General features: G+C 62.0%; 1 protein-coding gene across 5 annotated transcripts in view; it reads right to left on the bottom strand.

Annotated features, from left to right (window-relative positions):
- ADAMTSL2 (ADAMTS like 2) overlaps positions 1-14,625 on the bottom strand; it is a 35,083-nt gene extending 20,458 nt beyond the window's left edge. For 4 of the 5 annotated variants that reach the window (XR_014265710.1, XM_082469438.1, XM_082469439.1 and 1 more), the window contains exons 1-9: positions 13,448-14,625; positions 11,635-11,725; positions 10,937-11,152; positions 10,023-10,098; positions 8,769-8,871; positions 8,118-8,263; positions 7,861-7,984; positions 4,961-5,041; positions 2,445-2,620 (exon numbers count right to left, since the gene is read on the bottom strand). Coding sequence is in view for 4 of the 5 variants with exons in the window: in XM_082469438.1 (XP_082325564.1) it covers positions 2,445-2,620; positions 4,961-5,041; positions 7,861-7,984; positions 8,118-8,263; positions 8,769-8,871; positions 10,023-10,098; positions 10,937-11,152; positions 11,635-11,725; positions 13,448-14,099 (1,665 nt within the window). In the remaining variant the exon portion in view is untranslated. The remainder of the gene's footprint in view (positions 1-2,444; positions 2,621-4,960; positions 5,042-7,860; positions 7,985-8,117; positions 8,264-8,768; positions 8,872-10,022; positions 10,099-10,936; positions 11,153-11,634; positions 11,726-13,447) is intronic. The other variant, XM_082469441.1, reaches the window with a different exon arrangement.
- Between the last annotated feature and the right edge of the window lie 3,303 nt (positions 14,626-17,928).

Here is a 17,928-nt window from a genome sequence, read left to right as displayed (position 1 = left end):
GCCCCTGCAAAAGCAAGACAGATCCAGGAGGGTGGCAGTGAATTCCTGCAAGCTCAACCGAGCAGTAGCCCCAGTTGCAGCTTTGGGACTGATGTGGCATCTTTTCTAGAGCAGATTAACATGCCCTCAAGTTGACCATATGTGGCCATCCATCTGGCAAATTCTTTTCTACTCCCATCAGGAGGGAGAAGCAGAAGCAGCTCTGTTTCACACATTTACAGTTCTGACCCAGGGCTATGGTGACTCTCCCGCTTCCCGTCATAACACAGTACAAACGGGTCTGGACCATCCTACAGAACATGACATTGGTCCTCTACATTGACGACATCATGTTTATCAGACCTGATGAGCAGGAAGGGGCACAGGAGGCCTTGGTAAAACATACGTATTCCAGAGGATCAGAGATTAACCCCTGTGAAGACTGGCCCCACATCAGTGAAAATCTCAGGGTCCAGTAGTCTAGGGCAGGACAAGACATCTCCTTGAAAATAAAGGGAAACATCATATCTCATCCCCCCAATCATGAAGAATTTTGGACACAACATATTCCACATCAGGGAATATTGGTCCAATCCATATACTGGATTTGCCTTGAGTGGGGTCCTGAGGAGAAAGGGCTCTGCAGGAGGTCCAGGCTGTGGTGCAAGCAGCCCACCACCTGGGCTGTAATACCCAGCAGCCCCTGCAGTAATAAAGGTGTCTGTGGTGGGGAAAGATGGACTGTGGAGTTTCTGGCAAACTTTGCTAAGAAAATGATAACGTAGACCCCTAGTATTCTAGAAGAAGGCCATATCACCTAAAATAAATAGACGTTATTTGAAAAAAGCTCCTGGTATGCTATCAGGCCCTACCAGAGATGACCCTTTGACCACAGGACATCAAGTGACCCACACAGCCAGAGCCGAACATTATAACATGGGGCCTCTCAACTCCGTTAAATTATGGGGTCAGGAGGGCCCAGCAGCAATCCAGGGCTAGAGGGACGGAAAGCTCATCAGCAGGTGACCCAATCTCCCAGCATCCAAGACTCTTAGCTCACAGCTACGGCTGCACCGTGTACCCTTAGGATGAAGACGGAGAGGAGCAAAATGGCAAAACTTGACTCTGAGCTGGGTCAGCTTGGTCTGGGGGTGTGAGCTGAAAATGGGGTCTGATTCAGGGTAGCCCTGAAAAGTTGCTGTGAAGGAAAATCCTCCCAGAGGGCTTCAGGAAGTACATGTAAGGTGGTCACCCAATTTGTTTGGCAGGCAGAGTGGCCCTAAGTAAGAATAAATACTGACTCGTGGGCAGTGCACTTGGCTTGGCCGGTTGGTCAGGAGCCTGGATGGAAAAGACTTTAAGATCGGGGATGAGGAGGTCTGGAGAAGACATGCGTGGTTGGATCAATGGAGGAGACATAACATGTGAAGGTCTCTGGATCACCTGTTAATGCACACTATGGGGCGCCCACCCTGGGAGGGGCACGAAACAACCGGGTGAGAGATAGAACGTCTTTGCCACCTGCCATGGGCCAGCCTCTGGCATTGGTCAGGTGGGTGGGCTCTGTCCCCACCGTATCCCTCAGCCTCCATGAAAGCCGGCAGGCCTCCAAGAGCCTCTTGACATCACCTGATTTCCGTGATAATTCCTCTGCATTTTCAGATCTGGGGCACCAAGCGGCAATGCCATTCATTTCTAGACAGTAGCCACGGGAAAAGTCCCGGCAAGCTGGCCATAACAAGCCGAACTCTCTTGCCCTCTACTCATGCCCCATGCGCTCCCCCCCAGAAGCCATGAGCATCCTGGGTGCAGCGTCAGGGGGACGGCCATGACAAGCACTGCCACGGTCCCTCAGCATCGAGGACCTGGCGGGAATGCCACAGTGTCCATGGGGCTGAGGGTAGGGAACTCCATGGGGGGCTTGAACCCCCAACTGTGGAGTGTGGAGTGGGTCCTGCATCCCTGTACCCCATCCAGCCTTCTGTCCTCATCTCCCCACACAGTTCCTGATGCCCTGCACAGAACCTCCTGCTGTGCACGTCCTCCAGGGGTGCTAACAGAGGGAAGGAAGGAAGGAAGGAAGGAAGGAAGGAAGGAAGGAAGGAAGGAAGGAAGGAAGGAAGGAAGGAAGGAAGGAAGGAGGGAGGGAGGGAGGGAGGGAGGGAGGGGAGAGAGGAGGGAGGGGAGGGAGGGGAGGGAGGGGAGGGAGGGGAGGGTCACACAAGTGAGAGGGTGAGCGAGCCGGTGCTTGGGTGAGCAAGTGAACAGGTAAATGAATTAATGAGTAAATGGGAGACTAGTGAAGGAATGAAAATCTGAGTGAGGGCTGGGATGAGGGAGTGACTCAGTGAGTGAACGAGGGACTGAAGGAATGAGGCCCACCCCGAGCTGCGCAGAGTTGCTGGCCCGGAGGCCCCCGCCTGCTGCTGGCTTCTGGGGAAGCCCCGGCGCCACGGCCCACGCACCATGACGTTCAGGCCCTGGTTGGTGGGCCCCTGCGCCACGATGTACTCGATCCCCGTCTCGTACACGTCCATGGGCCGCCGGTACTTGACCACGGTGCCGGCGATGTTGAAGTTCTTGGGGCTGTCCACCTTGAAGTTGCCATTGAAGAAGTAGTAGCCGGCTTCATCTGCAAGAGCTGAAAGGGCACAGCTGCCTGGTCACCTGAGCCGGAGCGGCTGGAGCGGGGATGGAGGGGCAGGGAGGGGCAGGACCTCGCACTCGGGGCCTCTGGCCGGCCTGTGGATCCCCGTGACCCTCCCCAAACACCCAAAGACAGGAGACTCCACGTCGTGGGAGTGGGACGCTCTGTTTGCACATGGCATGTGGCCCTGGCCAGGGAGACGTGGGTCCTCCTTCCTATCAGCCTAAAATAAACAAGGCCTTGTCTGGACCACTGAAGATGGCTGGCCCAGGGCCCACGTGGTCCTGCCGTTTCGGCCGCCTCTGAAGGGGCTGGGGCTGAGAGGTGATGAAGAACGTAGGGACCAAGCGGCCAGGTCGAGACACACGCTGGACAGCAGGTGTCCGCCAGGTTGGGGCTGGGCCACCCTGCCTGGCTCTGCTGCAGACTTCCCCATGTGAGCCGGGGTGAGTTGGCACCCCCAGCTTCCCCTCCCCCGACATGGGGAGGGGACCGCAGTGCCCCGCCAGGGCCCACGCTGAGCGACCCTGCAGCCCTGTCCCAGCGGCCCCAGCGGGCCCTACCTGACCACCCTAAGCTGACCAGTTCCGTGCTCTCGCTGGGAGCGTGACATTCTGCTGCCCAGACCGGGGGACCCGGCTGACCACTTGCCGGATCGGCCCATTCTCCCCGGTATGGCTCCCAGTCAGCCCCTCTCTGAGGCAGGGTGCCGGTGGACACGTGGAACCAAGGGCTTCAGAGAGACATCCACCCCCAGAACTGGAGCGAGATGACGCCCAGACAGCGGGAACGCACATGCAGCCCCCCGCAATGGGCTGGGACATCTGTCCCCCTCCCTGGGGGCCCCGGGGCCGGGGGGCGGGGCTCCACCTCGGGGACAGTGTGTCTTCCAGAGGGTTTCTTTCAAGCCCGTTCCAGGAACTGGCCCGAAGGTGGGGAAGAGTTCAGCTTCCAAAGCTCCTGATGCAACTCCGAGCAGAGGAGACGGGCGGTTAATTTATTATCAGGCAGATGCAGCAAGCAGGACGCGTCTGCTGGAAAAACACCCTCCGTGTGGCAACGTCGAAAAATAACGGGGATAAGAGCCGGAGCTGGGCGAGGGGAACACGTAGGGGCTGGGTTTGTGCACAGGGTTAAATCCCCGGCGCGCGTCCAAAACCTGTTTCCTGACAGTAATGACCTTCCTTCCTGCGGCTTTCCCAGTGCTCTGAGGCCGCCCTTGGTATTTCCACGCGTCTGTTTCAAGAACGATGGCTTTGCAGCCAGCTCTGGGAACACGGTGTTTCCTGGCCTCACCACCCTCCCAGCGGGCCACAGAGCAACCGGCCTGGCAGAGGCCTGGCCCCCGTGCTCGGGCCGCAGGGGCTGGGGCCTGGAGCGTGCAGACCCGCCGGCTGGGGGCTGGAGCTCAGGGCCCCAGGCACTGGGGCCCCGGGGCCTGAAGGGCTGAGAGCCCGTGCTGGGTTCAACCTTGAGGACCTTTAGCAAAGACCCACCGTCCACCCCAGTGTCCCCTTAGAAGGGTGGTCGCGCCCCACCAGCCCTGGCCCCCGAGAAGCTGCCCTGAGAGGGAGGGAGGTGAGCCCTGCCCGGGTCCCCCACCTGCCCTGTGCAGATCGGCTCACAGATGTCAGTACCTGCCCTCCTCGGCCAGAAGGGGCTCCCTCCGGGGTGCAGACAAGGTGCCTTGCCCCGCCAACTTCCCACTACACAGGGAGCCCTTCCAGAAATTGTCACCAACATGGGGCCTCACCACCTCAGCCACCGTGCAAATGACGCCAGAATCCTCAAGTCAAGGACCCCTACTGAATCCAGCTTCCCACCAGAGCCAGCCCAGTGGCCAAAACATCAACTCGAGGGCCCCAGATGGGAGTTTGAACCCCACCCCTGCTTCTCGTCACCCTTGGCCTCAGACTGGCCTCCTACTCCTTCTCGCTCTGCCTCAACCTTCTCAGCCCCAGAGTCTCACTCCTCGGACCTGGGGGGTGCAGCGGGGGGAGCAGAGAGGCCGCCGCCAGCACCTCCAGCTTTTGCCTGTGCCTGGCCCTCCAGGGACAGGGAACTCACTACCTGAGTCATGACCCCCGCCATTATTAAGCAACTCTGAGTGCAAGACCTCTGCACACATGGGGGTGAGGTCAGCTTCCCTAAGACCCCCCCACCCCGCCACATGCTACACACATGCACCCGGGTCAAGCTCTGGCTTCTGGGGCCATCCCTCTCCTGCAAGAAGGGACCCAAGGTCAAGTGTCCCCTGTCCACACATAACCCACACATTTCACCCCATGCAAAGCCATAAGCCCCTGTGAAGCCACCCAGGCCCCACATACACACCTAGGACGTCCGCAGACTTCTTCCGCTCCACGATCTGGATGTCTCGGGCGCCGGCCGGGATGTGGGTCACCAGAGAGTAACCTGGGGGAGACGGAACGACGGTGAGCAGCAGGTCGGCTGTGGCCACCGCCTCTCGATTGGAAAGGCGACTCTGGATTGCAGTCACCACCGTCCTGCACTCCCGGTGTGTGAGTGGCAGTGTCTAAGGGCAGCCCCTCCCCGCTTCCAGAGCTGGGCACCTGGGGCCCGAGAGGCAAGTCCAAGACCTGCCGGAACATGCCCTGCCACGGGAGAGCTGACCCGCCGCTCCGGCACGGCCCCAGCATCACCCGGTTCCGAGACACTTTCCTACCAAGGCTGTGGGTGACGCTCCCTGGTACCTGCCCTGTTCCTCCCGAGGCGCACCACAGGCCACGGGGACCGTACATCTGCTGGAGTCAACATACTTGGGTCCTGCTCTGCCACTATCACCAAGGTGACCCTGAGCAGGCTGCTGGAGCACTTGGGCCTCGGTTTTCTCGCCTGTGCAGGGATGACGGCCCCCACTCCAGATGACAGAGGAGATTCTGGGTAGCACAGAGCCTGGCCCTGAGGGCGTCGTCACTGGTGTTATTTTAGAAACCCACGTTGTCGTACCATCACGTTGATTTTAAAGGCTTGCTACATTCAAAGGTGTAAATGAGAAAGTACGAGGCCCCAGCTCAGGACCTGTCATCGAAGGCCCCAGTCAGGTGGGGCAGCAGCCACGGAGACCCTCACAGAGCCCCCAACAAAGGGACCAAGAGTCTTGCGGGGCGGAGGTCTGACGAAGGGACCGTGCTGCCAGCAGGTGGTAGAGGGTTTGCTGGGAGAAGGAGGCGAGATTTTTTTAAAGCCCTCAGAATGAAAAGCCTTCCGGGAGAAGATGGCGAGGGGGTTCTCGAATCAGGTGTGCTGGGGCCGATGCTCAAGTCACCCGAGGGGCACGTGGGCCCGCCTGCCGGGTGAGCCGCTCCTGCCAGCCGCCCCCCTTTACGGCCCCCTGAAGACCCTGAGCTGGTCCTTCCGGCCAGCGGGGTGCCCCTAAATGCTTAACCACTGGCTCTCTTGGCAGGAGGGCAGGAGCAGCTGTGACCTGCAGTATCGGCCGATTTCCGGAGTACAAGCGCTTCCACCCACTGTGGCCGATTTCAAGCTGCCAGCTTGCGTCGCTGGGTGCAGAGTCGGGAAAAGGGACACAGTCGTTTACCTGCTGCCCTAGTATTTCCAGCTGACAGACACAATAGTTATAGAGGCAAAACGATTAGGAAATGATGACTTTGCTTAAATATCATTTACTTAAATGAAGGTTTATATGTGTTAATTTTTAAATTGGCAACCAGCTCCGAGATTCTTCACCATAGCTACCACGCACACATCTACCAGGGGAGCTTGTGGGTCAGTGCTTAGGACCACAGACCCGGGAGCAGGCTGTCTGGGTTCACACCCACCTCTGCCTCTTCTGGCTATGTGACTTTAACCTAGTTTCTTAACCTCTCTGTTTCCACATCTGTAAAATGACAACAGTGGTAGTCCCTGCCCGGAGTCGAGAGCTGGAAGCGAGTTAACCGTGCTGCACTTGGCTCCGTGCACAGAAAGCACTTGGTAGAGTTATAGGTGGGCTTGGTTAAGGGTCAGCCCCTGGCCCCCAAGCTGAGCGCTCCATGCGGGCATGAACCTTACTGCAGCACCTGGCACCCAGGAGGCGCTCAGAAAGAGATGCACCCTCTGAACCCTGCCTCTGCCAGCTCCACATCCCAGGATCTGGTGGAAGGTCCCAAAAGCAGGTTTGTGAAAGGAAGGGAGGAAAGGCGTGATGTCTTTGCCCGTGCCCCTCCCACAGCGAGGCCTCTGAAGAAAGCGGCCTCTGCCCACTGTGCTCGCCATGCCTTATTCAGACCCCTGTCCGGCTGGGCTTCCGCTAAAGACTCCCCTCCTTTCCTTACCCTGCCTCTCCTCAGTCGGCATGTCCATCCCTGGGTCGCTCGTCCAAGCCCTAACTCTAACTCCGAAATTGTCCGTCCCCTCCACCTCCAGGACACGTGGGGGTCCCGACAGCCAGGTCCTTGGGGGCTCTCAAGGGGTTGGTTCAAGTCCAGACGCGCCTGGCCTCACTGGGGGACCTCGAGCCGGCAAGTCCCACCCTGGGCCTCAGTTTCCCCATCTGTTAAATGGGTTTCAAGCTGCCCTACCTTTCCCAGTCTGGAGGCTGTGATAACCCAGTTTAATCCCACAAGCGTTAACTGAGACCCAGGAATGTATTCAGTTCAAGACTGAGTATTATAAGCAACATCCTTCCAAAAGTGCAAAGTCCTATCGCATGCACAGACCCCCGGCCCGCCCCTCCCCCAACCCTCAGGAGGTCTGGACCGGAGCTGCATGCAAACATGAAGCCAAGTGGGCAGAGCCGTGAAAACTGACAAGCCGCTGCCTGGGGAAGAAAGGGGCTGGCTCTGTGCTGCGGTCGGCCCGGAGCTGGCGGGAGCCTGGGCACCCCTTCAGCCCTTGAAACTCGGGTTTGGGAGCTTAGGCCCCAGACTCGGTGTGCCCAGACCTCAATCTCATATCAGCGGTGAGGACGGAACGCGTGCCTCAGTTTCCCCCTTTTAAGACTGGTATTAACATCTCCCTGGAGGCTGTGCTTAGGTCAGATGGGGTTCCCAAGCCCCGTGAGCACTGCGGCACCTGGTATCCAGCAGGTGCTCAACCCAGAGCTGCTCCTCTTCCTATAGCCCATGGGGGCCTTACAGAGCCACTGGCCAGCCCTGCTGGGCCTGGGTGGAGGATCGGGGGGCCCAGGAGGGGAAGGACCTTGCGCAGTCACTTAGCAGCCGGCGGCGGGGTCCCACGGGCCCTGGACCCAGGGCAGCAGGGGCTCTTACCCAGGTGGGCGTTCCCCTTGCGGTAGTTGCCTGTCACGTGGGTGCAGCTGCTTCCGTCCCCCTGGCAGACGCCACACTTGTCCAGCGTGTGGGTGGAGAAGAGCACGCCGTCACAGCCGATGGGCTGCAGGAAGGGAGGTGGAGAGGCTGCTGGGAGGGCGCTGAGGCCCGGGCCCCGGGGCCGCCACTGCCTGGGCGGACAGGCGGGCGGCCGGCGCAAGGAGACCGGTGGTACTTCTGCTACAATGTTGAACAACCTCACATTTTCCAGACACGCAGACCCCTCGCAGGTCGGCAAGCTTGCAGGACGTGCCGTCGCGGGCGGGGACCATGAGCTGCCGCTGGCCGTCCGCGGTGGTGCAGTGCAGGTCGCACGGCTTGCTGGAGATGTGTACGTAGTCATCTGATGGGGGAGACAGGGTCTCAGGGCAGCTGGGGGGCCAGAGTCAGGGACTTCCCCTCCCCCTCACCGAGACAGCACTTCTTTCAAGGCACAGATGGGGAAACAGAGGTCTGGAGAATGGAAAGAACTTGCCCGGGCTCTCAGTGGCAGAAACGGACCAAGATGCAGGTGATCTGGCCCAGCCCAGGCTCCGGAAGTCCAGCCTCTGCCGCCCTGTGAGTGGGGGGCAGTGTCCCCTCTGCAGGAGGTCTGAGCCGACTTGATGGCCCTGGGCTGCCGGTGGTCCTGGGGACCCTGCACTTACCCGGTGAGCGGGAGAGGCCAAGTCATTTACACCGCCGCCTGAACTACTTATGACCTTCGACAAGACCCCTCCCTCTGGGCCTGTTTCCCCACCTGCCTACCCACTGGACGAGGACATTCCCTCCCACAGTCCCCAGGAGGTGGCCGTCAGGTACAGATCCTGCCAGAGAATTCCCTGCTGGGTGGCCCAGGGCCACGGTACCGGGATAGAGCGGCTTCCACTGGTGCGTCCGCCCGTTGTACACACGGGAGTTGAAGGAGATGCACTGCTCCTCGCGGAAGCTCCTCCCGTCCGGCGGACACTCCTGGGAAGCGGGAAGACAGGGCGGGAGGCTCTGGGAGGGACTCGGCCGACAAAAGCATTTTTGTCAGGCGGAGCAGGAAGTGGCTCTCCGCCTCGCTCTCAGTCTCTCGGGCTCTCTGGACGGAGGGAGGGAGGACCAGGCCTCCAGCACCCACGTGTGCTGGCCCTCCCCGTGCTCCGGGCTGGATCCTTTCAGCCCCACCACCCTGGCCTTCTCCCCGGCTGCACGCGGAGCGGCAGGGACACCGGCCTCGGCTGTGCTTGCGCGGGGTCCCCAGTCGCCCCGCATCCTCCGGCAGGGGCCCATCTGTGTGTCCGCAGCCGTAGCCACAGTGCCTGGGACACGGGCATTGACTGCGTGGGCTTGACTTCGCAGAAGAGGAGCCCATGGGGCAGAGGGGAGGGGCCTGTGCGGGGTCCAGCTGCTCACGCCGCGGCCAGGAGCCGAACTGGGCCAGGGCTCCCTCCCGAGCTCACGTCAGGAGGGCAGCTGACCGGCGAGGCCAGCACAGAGGCCATGGCCGCTCGCCTCCCTCCAGCCCCTAACTCCCCACGCGTGCCCACACAGACACACAGACACGTGGATGCAGGGACGTGGGGACACACAGCATCATCTCTCTGCCCCGCCCCCCGTCCCGGGGGTGCGGTTCAGACTGGCTTTGGCCCCGTCGAGAGGTGACCGGAGGCTGAGCCAGAGTCGGCACCTCCTGCCCAGACCCGGCCACCTCGGTGCAGCACGCGACTGACAGAGAAGGTTTGGGTGCTGAGGGCGCAGAGAGCAGAGGCGGGCGCACAGGGGCGGCAGCCGGTGACTTCAGTCCCCCGGGGAGAACCGGGAGCAGGGTTCACTCTGAGCGCAGGGGCCGCGTGCGCCCGTAGACCCCAAACCTTGAGGTTGTGTTGGAGCTCCGCCAGCAGAAGCGGGTCCTTTTCCCCTCATGTGCCCGCAGCCCGCAGTGGGCACCACAGATTTGATCTGATGCAGGAAGGGGGGTTCTGAGCCCGGGGGCCCTCACCACCCAGGCCCAGGACAGAGTGTCCAGAGGGCCCGGGGCCACCAGGAAGCTGCCCTGAGACCTCCCAGAGAAGGGGGAGGGGGGAGGGGGGAGGGGAGGGGGGAGGGGGAGGGGGTCCCCGCTGGCGGAGCCTCACCTGCACTCTGCAGAGCTGGTACCTCTTGGACGTGCCCGTGCAGGTCCGGTTCCCAGCGCCCATGACAGACGTCCTCCTGGCGGGAGGACATGGGCTGCAGCCCTGACCCTGCTTCTGCTCCTGGGCGGCGTCTGGGCTGCTTCGCCACCGCCCTGCCCCCAACCTGCTCTGCCTCCTCTGACCGAGGCCTCCTCCCTCCCCACTCAAGCCCCGCTGCTCTGCCAGAGCCCTCTCATGTCGCAGGTATTCAGGTAGTCTGAGGGAGTTTCTTAGCCCCTTCTTAGGGGGAAGGGTGAGATCCAATTCACCTCTCGATCCCCAGCACACAGCAGAGGGTCTTAGGACACGGAGTTAGTAATAAAATAACAACATTTACCACGTGTGGGCCCTATGCTGCAGTGCATACACACACACTGCCTCTTGTATTCTCAGAAATGCCAGGTGGGCTCGAGCATAATCTCCACGCCACAGACGAGGAAACTGATGCTCAGAGAGGTTAAGTGACTTGCCCAAGGTCACACAGCTAGGAAGTGGCCGAGGCAAGATTTGAACCCAGGTCTGGCCAACAGTAACCACTGCACCTTATGCTTTCCCCATGTTTATTCAACTCAGGTCTTCAGAAGAGAAGCCCAGGGTGGGCCTGACCCCTCATTGAAAGAGCCCTAGAAATGGAGCAGGATGAACCCCAGGACTCTGTTGCCTGGGACCCAACAGAAGCCACGTCCCCAACGGAGGCCAATGAAAAGACTGACTTGCTCACTTGGCCTGTGCAGCCTCATACTGAAGACCCCTCCCAGCCCGAGACCCCCCACCCCCACCCCTCAGCCTCTGCCCACCTCCCAGGCCTCCCTTTCCCGTGCAGGCGGCCCCACTTTCACGCCAGCCCCTCAGGGCCACACGCTCAAGCCCCGCACCTCTGCTGCAGGCAGTGCCGCTCCTGGGACGTCACCCCAGCCCCGCAGCTGCGGGAACACGCCGTCCACTTGGTCCACTCTCCCCACCAGTAGGCGGTGGCATCGGTGCCCGCCTCCAGGCTGTTGGATGTTGGGCTGTTGTCCTGGGTGAGAGGCCCCACGACAGTTAGAAGGAGGCTGGAGCACCTGGCCGGACGGGCCTGCCGTCCCCGTGCCCTGGACAGGAGGACATAGCCCCCTGGGTGGGTTGCTCGAAGCCTGGGCTCAGGTCTCCAGGGCGGTCTCGGGGGGACCTCCCAGGGAGCTGTGGGCCTCAGGTCCTGCCCGATCTGGGGATCTGGAACATCCTGGGAGCTTGGCGGGATCCTGAGGCTGAACCTAACCGTCCTTTCTTTCCCCCGAGCAGCCTGGGGCCCGGCCTGGGTTCTGCAGGACCCAAACCCGCTCGTCTACATGCCACACTCCGGGGCTTCTCTCAGAAGGTGAGCGCTCAGCCCCTGTCCTGCCGAATCAGCAAGGACTCTGGAGTGGCCGGAGCCCCGCACTCAGGGGCTGGTCTGACTGGCTTGTAAGGCGCGTTCCCGGGAGCGGGAGGGGATCTGGGAAGGCACTCCAGGACCCCCGGACCCCTGGCCCACGTCTGCCGCCCAGCCCTCAGCGTCAGCCCACCTGGGCGAAGGACTGTGCTCCCCACTCACCATGGCCCCCGTGGACGACGCGCCCCCAGCCACAAGTGCCAGAGCCAGCAGGGACCAGGCCCAGCGCGAAGGCTGCCATCTGCCATCCATCCTGGGAAGCAAGGGTACAGTCACTGCCAGGCCAGGTCCAGCTCCTCTTCCAGCTGGCTGGAGTCCGCTTCGGGGAAAAGCTCCCGGAGCCCACCCAGTGCTGAGGCCTGAGGTTATCTGGGATTGGTTGCTAGTGGCGGTCTGGTGGCCCTGTTGGGAGGGCTCGATGAATGATTAGAGATGCCTGCACGGGCTTGAGACACTAGGGTGGTGGTGTGCATGCTAAGCCTGCACCACCTGATCTGAGGGCATTTGGGGACATGGGCCACGCTTTGCCTCTGAATAACTGAGCAGCCTGGAGAATGCCTGGAGAGAAACCCAGGGACACCTATAGGCCCAGGTGGCATCCATTGGATGAAGGAGCTGAGGATCGATCCATTACCTTGGCCGGTAGACCCGACCCAAGCAAGAGCACCTTGGGATTTTTATCTGTTCGGCACTTGCTGGCCACATGGGAATGATCCTTCCCATCGGCTACATGGAGCGGCTGGAGGGGTCCATGGATGCCACAGACTCTGCCAGGCCCTCTCCCTCCCTGGACACAGCTTCCCCCTGCCCTGAGGGACCCGACGCCGGGCAGAGCCCAGGCATCTGTGCCGCCTCCTTCCCAAGAGAAGACACACAGCTTGTGCCTCTGGAGTGTTGGAGTGAGGGTGGCCGAGGACCACGGGGCTGTCTCCCAAGAAGTCAGCACCCTCAGCCCAAAACACTCCTGGACCTCCCTGCCAGGGGTCAAATCAAGGGGAGCCTGCAGCCTCCTGGGCCCTCAGCCTCCCCTATCTGTCCCTGAGAGGGAGGAGCGGGGCCTATAGTGGCCTCTGTCCAGGGTTTGTCTCAGGTCCTGAGTGTCACTTGCCAGAGGGTTGGAGGAGTTTCCGAAGCCATCGAGCCCATCCCCCTAGAGCCTGGAACCAGAGAGGGGAGCCAACTCACCCAAAGCAACACAGCCAGGTGGCCGACTAGCCCCCAGACCCCAGAGCAAACTCAGGGACTAATTCCAGGGAAAGAAGGCATGAAAGTCCCCCCTCCCCCACGCCTGCCAGCCCTGAAACCAACTCCACATCTGCCCCCTTCTCTCCTCCTTCAAACCCTCGTTTCCTCACAGCTCAAGCACCTGCAAAATTTCAGGAGTTACGCCAATGACACCCTCACACCCCAAGAATGTCCCTGCCCTCTCTCTGCCCCAGACGAGGCAGCAGCACACCCCGGAGCCTGGAGCCGGAGCCCTTGAGATCCAGCCTGCCACCGCTCCAGCCGGCTGCCGCCCCTCCCCCGCAGGCCTCCATCTGCACCCCCCAGCCTCCTGCAGGCACAGAGGCCCCTCGGCGTCCCATTGGCCAGTCTGTGCCCCGGCTCCTGCCTGCAGGCTGAAGACAGGTGCTGAGCCGGCTGCACACTTGGTTTTCATTAAGGCTCCCAGACACCGCTGGCTGCAGGCCAGGCCCGGCTCACGCGGGATCCATCCCTCCCTGGGGTCCAAAAACAGCCACCGGCCAGCGGGAGAGACTTGCCGTGCAAACAAGGGCTTCAGGCGCGGTAGGCTAGGAGCTGAGGGGCCCCCGTCGCCCGCGCTCGGGAGGGTCTGGACCCCTCCCCACCAGCCCTGCTCCTGTTACATAACGGCTCCCCAAGGGGCCCGGGGATGGCATGCATGCACTTGGGGCTGCATCTCGTGCCCTGGCAGGGCTGCGGTGGGAAGCGAGACGGTGGGGAGGAGGCCTACCTGGCCGGGGGTCAGCAGGTTGTCCTCGGAAGAAAGGGGCCGAGCCTCTGCTGCGGGCAGGCGGCGCCAGGTGCGCGGTGCGGGGGGAGCCTCGGGGCGCAGAGGGCTGCGGGCTGGGCCTCTCTCCCTTCCTTCTCCTCCCCCTCACCGCCTCCCTCCTCCACTTCAAAGAGCGCCCACGAGAGGGGGTTCCCGGGAGGCGCGCAGCCCAGCGGCAGCTCCGCGGCGCGGCGGCCTTTATAGCTGTCAGGCAGACAGGGAGGAACTCACACTTCCCACCAGGCTGCCCCCCCTCCCGCCGCCCGCCGGCCGGCCTGGCGCACACTTTAACCCGCTCCGCGCCTCTGGAGCCCGGCCAGGCCGGCCCAGCTGCCTGCTGACTGCTGCCGCGGCCACGAGCAGGGAGGCCGCCTTCCCGGGTCCAGAACGCGGGACTGCGTGTCCGGGTGTCCAGACGGAGTGCCCACTGGCCCGGGGTCACAGGGGAGATTGGCGGCGGCAAAGCCGAGCCCCAGGCTTGGTCCGACGGATTTCTGCTTCCAGAGGGGCCCAGCCTCTGCCACTCCCCAGAATGGAGTCTGGGGGTATGAGGCATCCAATCCGATAGCTCCGTTTTACGGACGGAGAGACTGAGGTCGAGAGGGGACACCATGCTCTGAGGTCACCCAGCCCGCCTTGGAGAGATTCTCCTGAGAAACGGAGGCCTGAGCAGGCGGAGGGACTGAGGGAGACTCAGCAAGGCTCAGCCGAGGGTTCCGGGGAAGGGACAGAAGTGCCCACGGCCTGCGGACCAGACGGCTAGGATGGCCAGAGCCAGTGTGGGGGGAGGTGCGCGGAACTCTGCAGATGTTCAGCACCAGCTTGGCAGGGCACAGCGGCCTGGCTGGGCGCGGGCCAGCTGGGCAGCCCCTGGCAGGCCGGCGTGGGGCTCCAGCCTGTGTTCCTGCTGAGTCAGAGCGTGGAGCAGAGCACGGAGCCAGCGGCACGCACTCCGGCCCCCGGGCACCCAGGGGGGACCCCAGACATTGCAAGTTGCCCCGGAAACAACGCCAGGCACCCGCCCCACACACCAGGCTCCTTGGAGCCCACCCTCCCCGCACCTCCACACGGTGGGGGTGGAAGTGGGGCGGGCCTGAGCCATTTCATCCATCCCCCTGCCTCTGTGCTGCAGATGGCTCCCAGTGGCGCCTGGAAAGCCCTCCCCCTCCCTGCACCCTCCCTGCCGGAAGGAACTGTGGCGAGCTCCTCCAGTTGCCTCCCTGGGCGACTGAGAATCATTCCACCCCTGGGAAGATTCTGCCACCAACAGGAATGGTCGGGGAGGAGAGCAACCAGAGATGATCCTGAAACCAACAACGCCTGCTGCCCTGCATCGAGTTCTTCCTCTGTGCTGAGAGCTAGGAGGTCAGCATCTTTGCTCTCCCCATTTTACAGATGGAGGAACTAAGGCTCCGAGACTGCTGGGTGGTGCCCGGGGTCGCACGTCTGGTGAGCGGCACATCAGGGACCCCAGCGTCCTTACTGAGCACATCCTCTCCATCTGGCAGGTTCTTGTATCACGTTCATCCTCCCCAGGCCCTCTGGGAGGCAGGTCTCATCCATCTCATTTTCCCCCTGGGGCCCCTGAGTTGTTCGGTGGAACCAAGACTCAAACCCAGGTCCACGCTGCCCCCTGGGGTCAGCATGCTGAAGCGCAGACACGATGGAACCCGTCACGCGGCACTGGTGCACGTGCACACACGCATGCACGCACACACACAACCTCACAGGCACACACACGGGCACACGCTAATGCACACACAGGCACACACGCTCACCGACCCCTCACAGACACACTGCTGATCACTCGCACTCTGGGTCCTCTGCCCCCACCCCCGCCCCTCCCGCCAAGCGCCAGGGCTCTGCATCCCCGGGCACACTCCCGAGCTCTCCCGGCATTGCTGGGTCCACGTCCAGCCAGCACCAGGGTGACTAACGGTTTCCCTTGGGAGGGACCCTACAGCCAGCTGACGCAAACACCCCAGCGCCTTCTCTTAGCTCAGCGGGACAGTGCCTGGGAGGCGGGCTGCCACCCCCAGCTCTGGGACCTCTAGCAGGTGTGTGACCTGGGCGGGCCACACGTCCACCCCCACCCCACCCTCTACCTCCAGAAGCCGGCCGGGGCTCCCCCACCCCGAGGGGCTCCAGCAAGCCCCCAGACTCCAGACCCACCGGGAGCTGTGACCACTGCTTGGTCCACTGGTGGTCTGGGGGTTTCGGAGGGAGACATCAGGGATCAGGGAAGGCCCCAGGGCCCCTGAAGACCCTCGAAATTGCGGGGGGTGGTTGGTGATAAAGAATCAAGCACAGGCAGGAGGTGCCTCTGAAGGCCTTGTCAAGTGCCAAGAGCAGAGCCACTGTCAGTTCTGGAGAACTGGTCAGGCTGGGCCTCCTGGCGGGGCCTTAGATGCCCTCGGGACCCACCTCACGGGGTCGCAGCCAGGCCTGGATGGCAGAACCCGGAGTACCTAAGAAGGCTCTAACCAGCAGCACAGTGTGTGACCGGAAGAGCAGCCCAGGCTCAGAAGAGGCCACGCCTGGGGTCCACGCTCTGCCGTCACCGTGTTGAAGGTTTAATCGTGTTATCTTAGAATTCGTGTTCTCGGAGCGACACTGGATGGGGTGATGGAGTGATGGAGAGACAGAGCTTCTGCTGGGGGACCTCCTACCCCCTGCACCTCTCAGGACTGCCCTCTGCCCTCTGGGGAGCCAGGATCAGACGGAGTCTCCGGTGGGGTCCCAGGCACTCAATCCACGAGCTCCCCATGCCCAAAGGAGCACGACGTTAACAGCAAATAAAAACACTCCTATTGTTTGGGAGAGGCCCTTGGAGGAATGAGAAAGTTTTGTCCTGCTTGGCGAACAAGGGGCTCCCCGTTTTTCACTGAGCCCCACAGGTCACCCAGCGGCCCTCGGAATTGCTGCCTCCCAGCTCTGATGATGCACGGGGCTCCCTGGAGAGTCACTGAAAGAAATGGCTCAGAGCCCCCATCATGGTTCCCGCTGTCCCCTCTCTGGAGCTCTTCTTTCACACCCATCTGGACGTGCTTGGCCCTCCAGATGATTTTCTGAGGACACCTCCTCCAGGAAGCCCACCAGGTGGCCCAGCACTTTGATCTGGCTTCTCGCACTGAGCGGGATCTTCCCCGGCCTGTGGCTGTGACCCCACAGAGCGGGGGCTGCTCCTGGTTCACACTGTATCTTAGCACCTGCCAGGGCCCAGCATCTCTAGCCAGGTGCTCAGTGCATGGAAGGGTGGATTTGCCTGGCAGTCCTTTGGGGTGACGGTGAGGTGTCCCCGTCACTCTCTGTGTGACCCTGGCTAGAGATGCTGTGGACACGTTTTTTCAGAAGGAGATTATCTTTCCACCAGAGCTTTCTGGATGTCTGAAGAGCTTGCAAACAGGAAATTGGGCACATTTCTGAGGGGAAGCGAGGTGAAGCGTGGGAAAACAAGGCGGAAGGGGAGGAGCCCACTTGGGCAAGGGAAGGGACGGGTGGGGGAGGGGTGCAGTGGGCCATGGGATGACCAGTTTGGGAGGTCCCAGTGGTTGGACAGTCACGCCGGGAGCTGGGCCCTGTCCTGTACAGCCAAGTGTCTGAAACAGAGCTCAGAAAGACGGGGACCAGAGCCAGAGCCCCTGTGAAGTGGGTCCTCAACCCTGGCACCCAGAGGCCGGCCAGCATGGCCTGGAGGGTGACGACCTCTACGCCGTCTCCCGATGTCCTGCTGCCCACCCAGAGCCTGGGGCAACCCTGGGCACCTTCTGACAGCAGAGCTCTTGTACCCAACAGGGAGTGGGCCACTGAGGGACGATGTGGCCTGTTTGGAGGTGGTCGGCGACTGGAAGAGGACCAGGCTCCAGAGGGAGGCCCAGCAGCCCGTCCCTCCCCGTGAGCTCCCCGGGCAGATGCTCTGGGCCCGGGCTGGCCGTTAGGGAGGACCCACGCCCACAGACCACTGGAGGTCAGCAGGCCGGAGCACAAAATAGAGTTCTCCCCCTCCCTCTTTCTCAGCACTGGCATTTTCTATCAGGCCAAGTCTTGAGGTTCAAGTGGGGGGACTTGGGGTGTTTAGAAAGAGGCTCCTTTGTCCCCAAATCTGGAGCAAACACCCCAGCGCCTTCTCTTAGCTCAACGGGACAGTGCCTGGGAGGCGGGCTGCCACCCCCAGCTCTGGGACCTCTAGCAGGTGTGTGGCCTGGGCGGGCCACACGTCCACCCCCACCCCACCCTCTACCTCCAGAAGCCGGCCAGGGCTCCCCCACCCCGAGGGGCTCCAGCAAGCCCCCAGACTCCAGACCCACCGGGAGCTGTGACCACTGCTTGGTCCACTGGTGGTCTGGGGGTTTCAGAGGGAGACATCAGGGATCAGGGAAGGCCCCAGGGCCCCTGAAGACCCTCGAAATTGCGGGGGGTGGTTGGTGATAAGGAATCAAGCA

Source organism: Balaenoptera physalus (genome assembly GCF_965194825.1).
Source record: "Balaenoptera physalus genome assembly, chromosome: 7".
NCBI classification, from domain to species: domain Eukaryota; kingdom Metazoa; phylum Chordata; class Mammalia; order Artiodactyla; family Balaenopteridae; genus Balaenoptera; species Balaenoptera physalus.
Note: the sequence above shows the minus strand (reverse complement) of the source record. Positions and strands in the feature narration are given on the sequence as shown.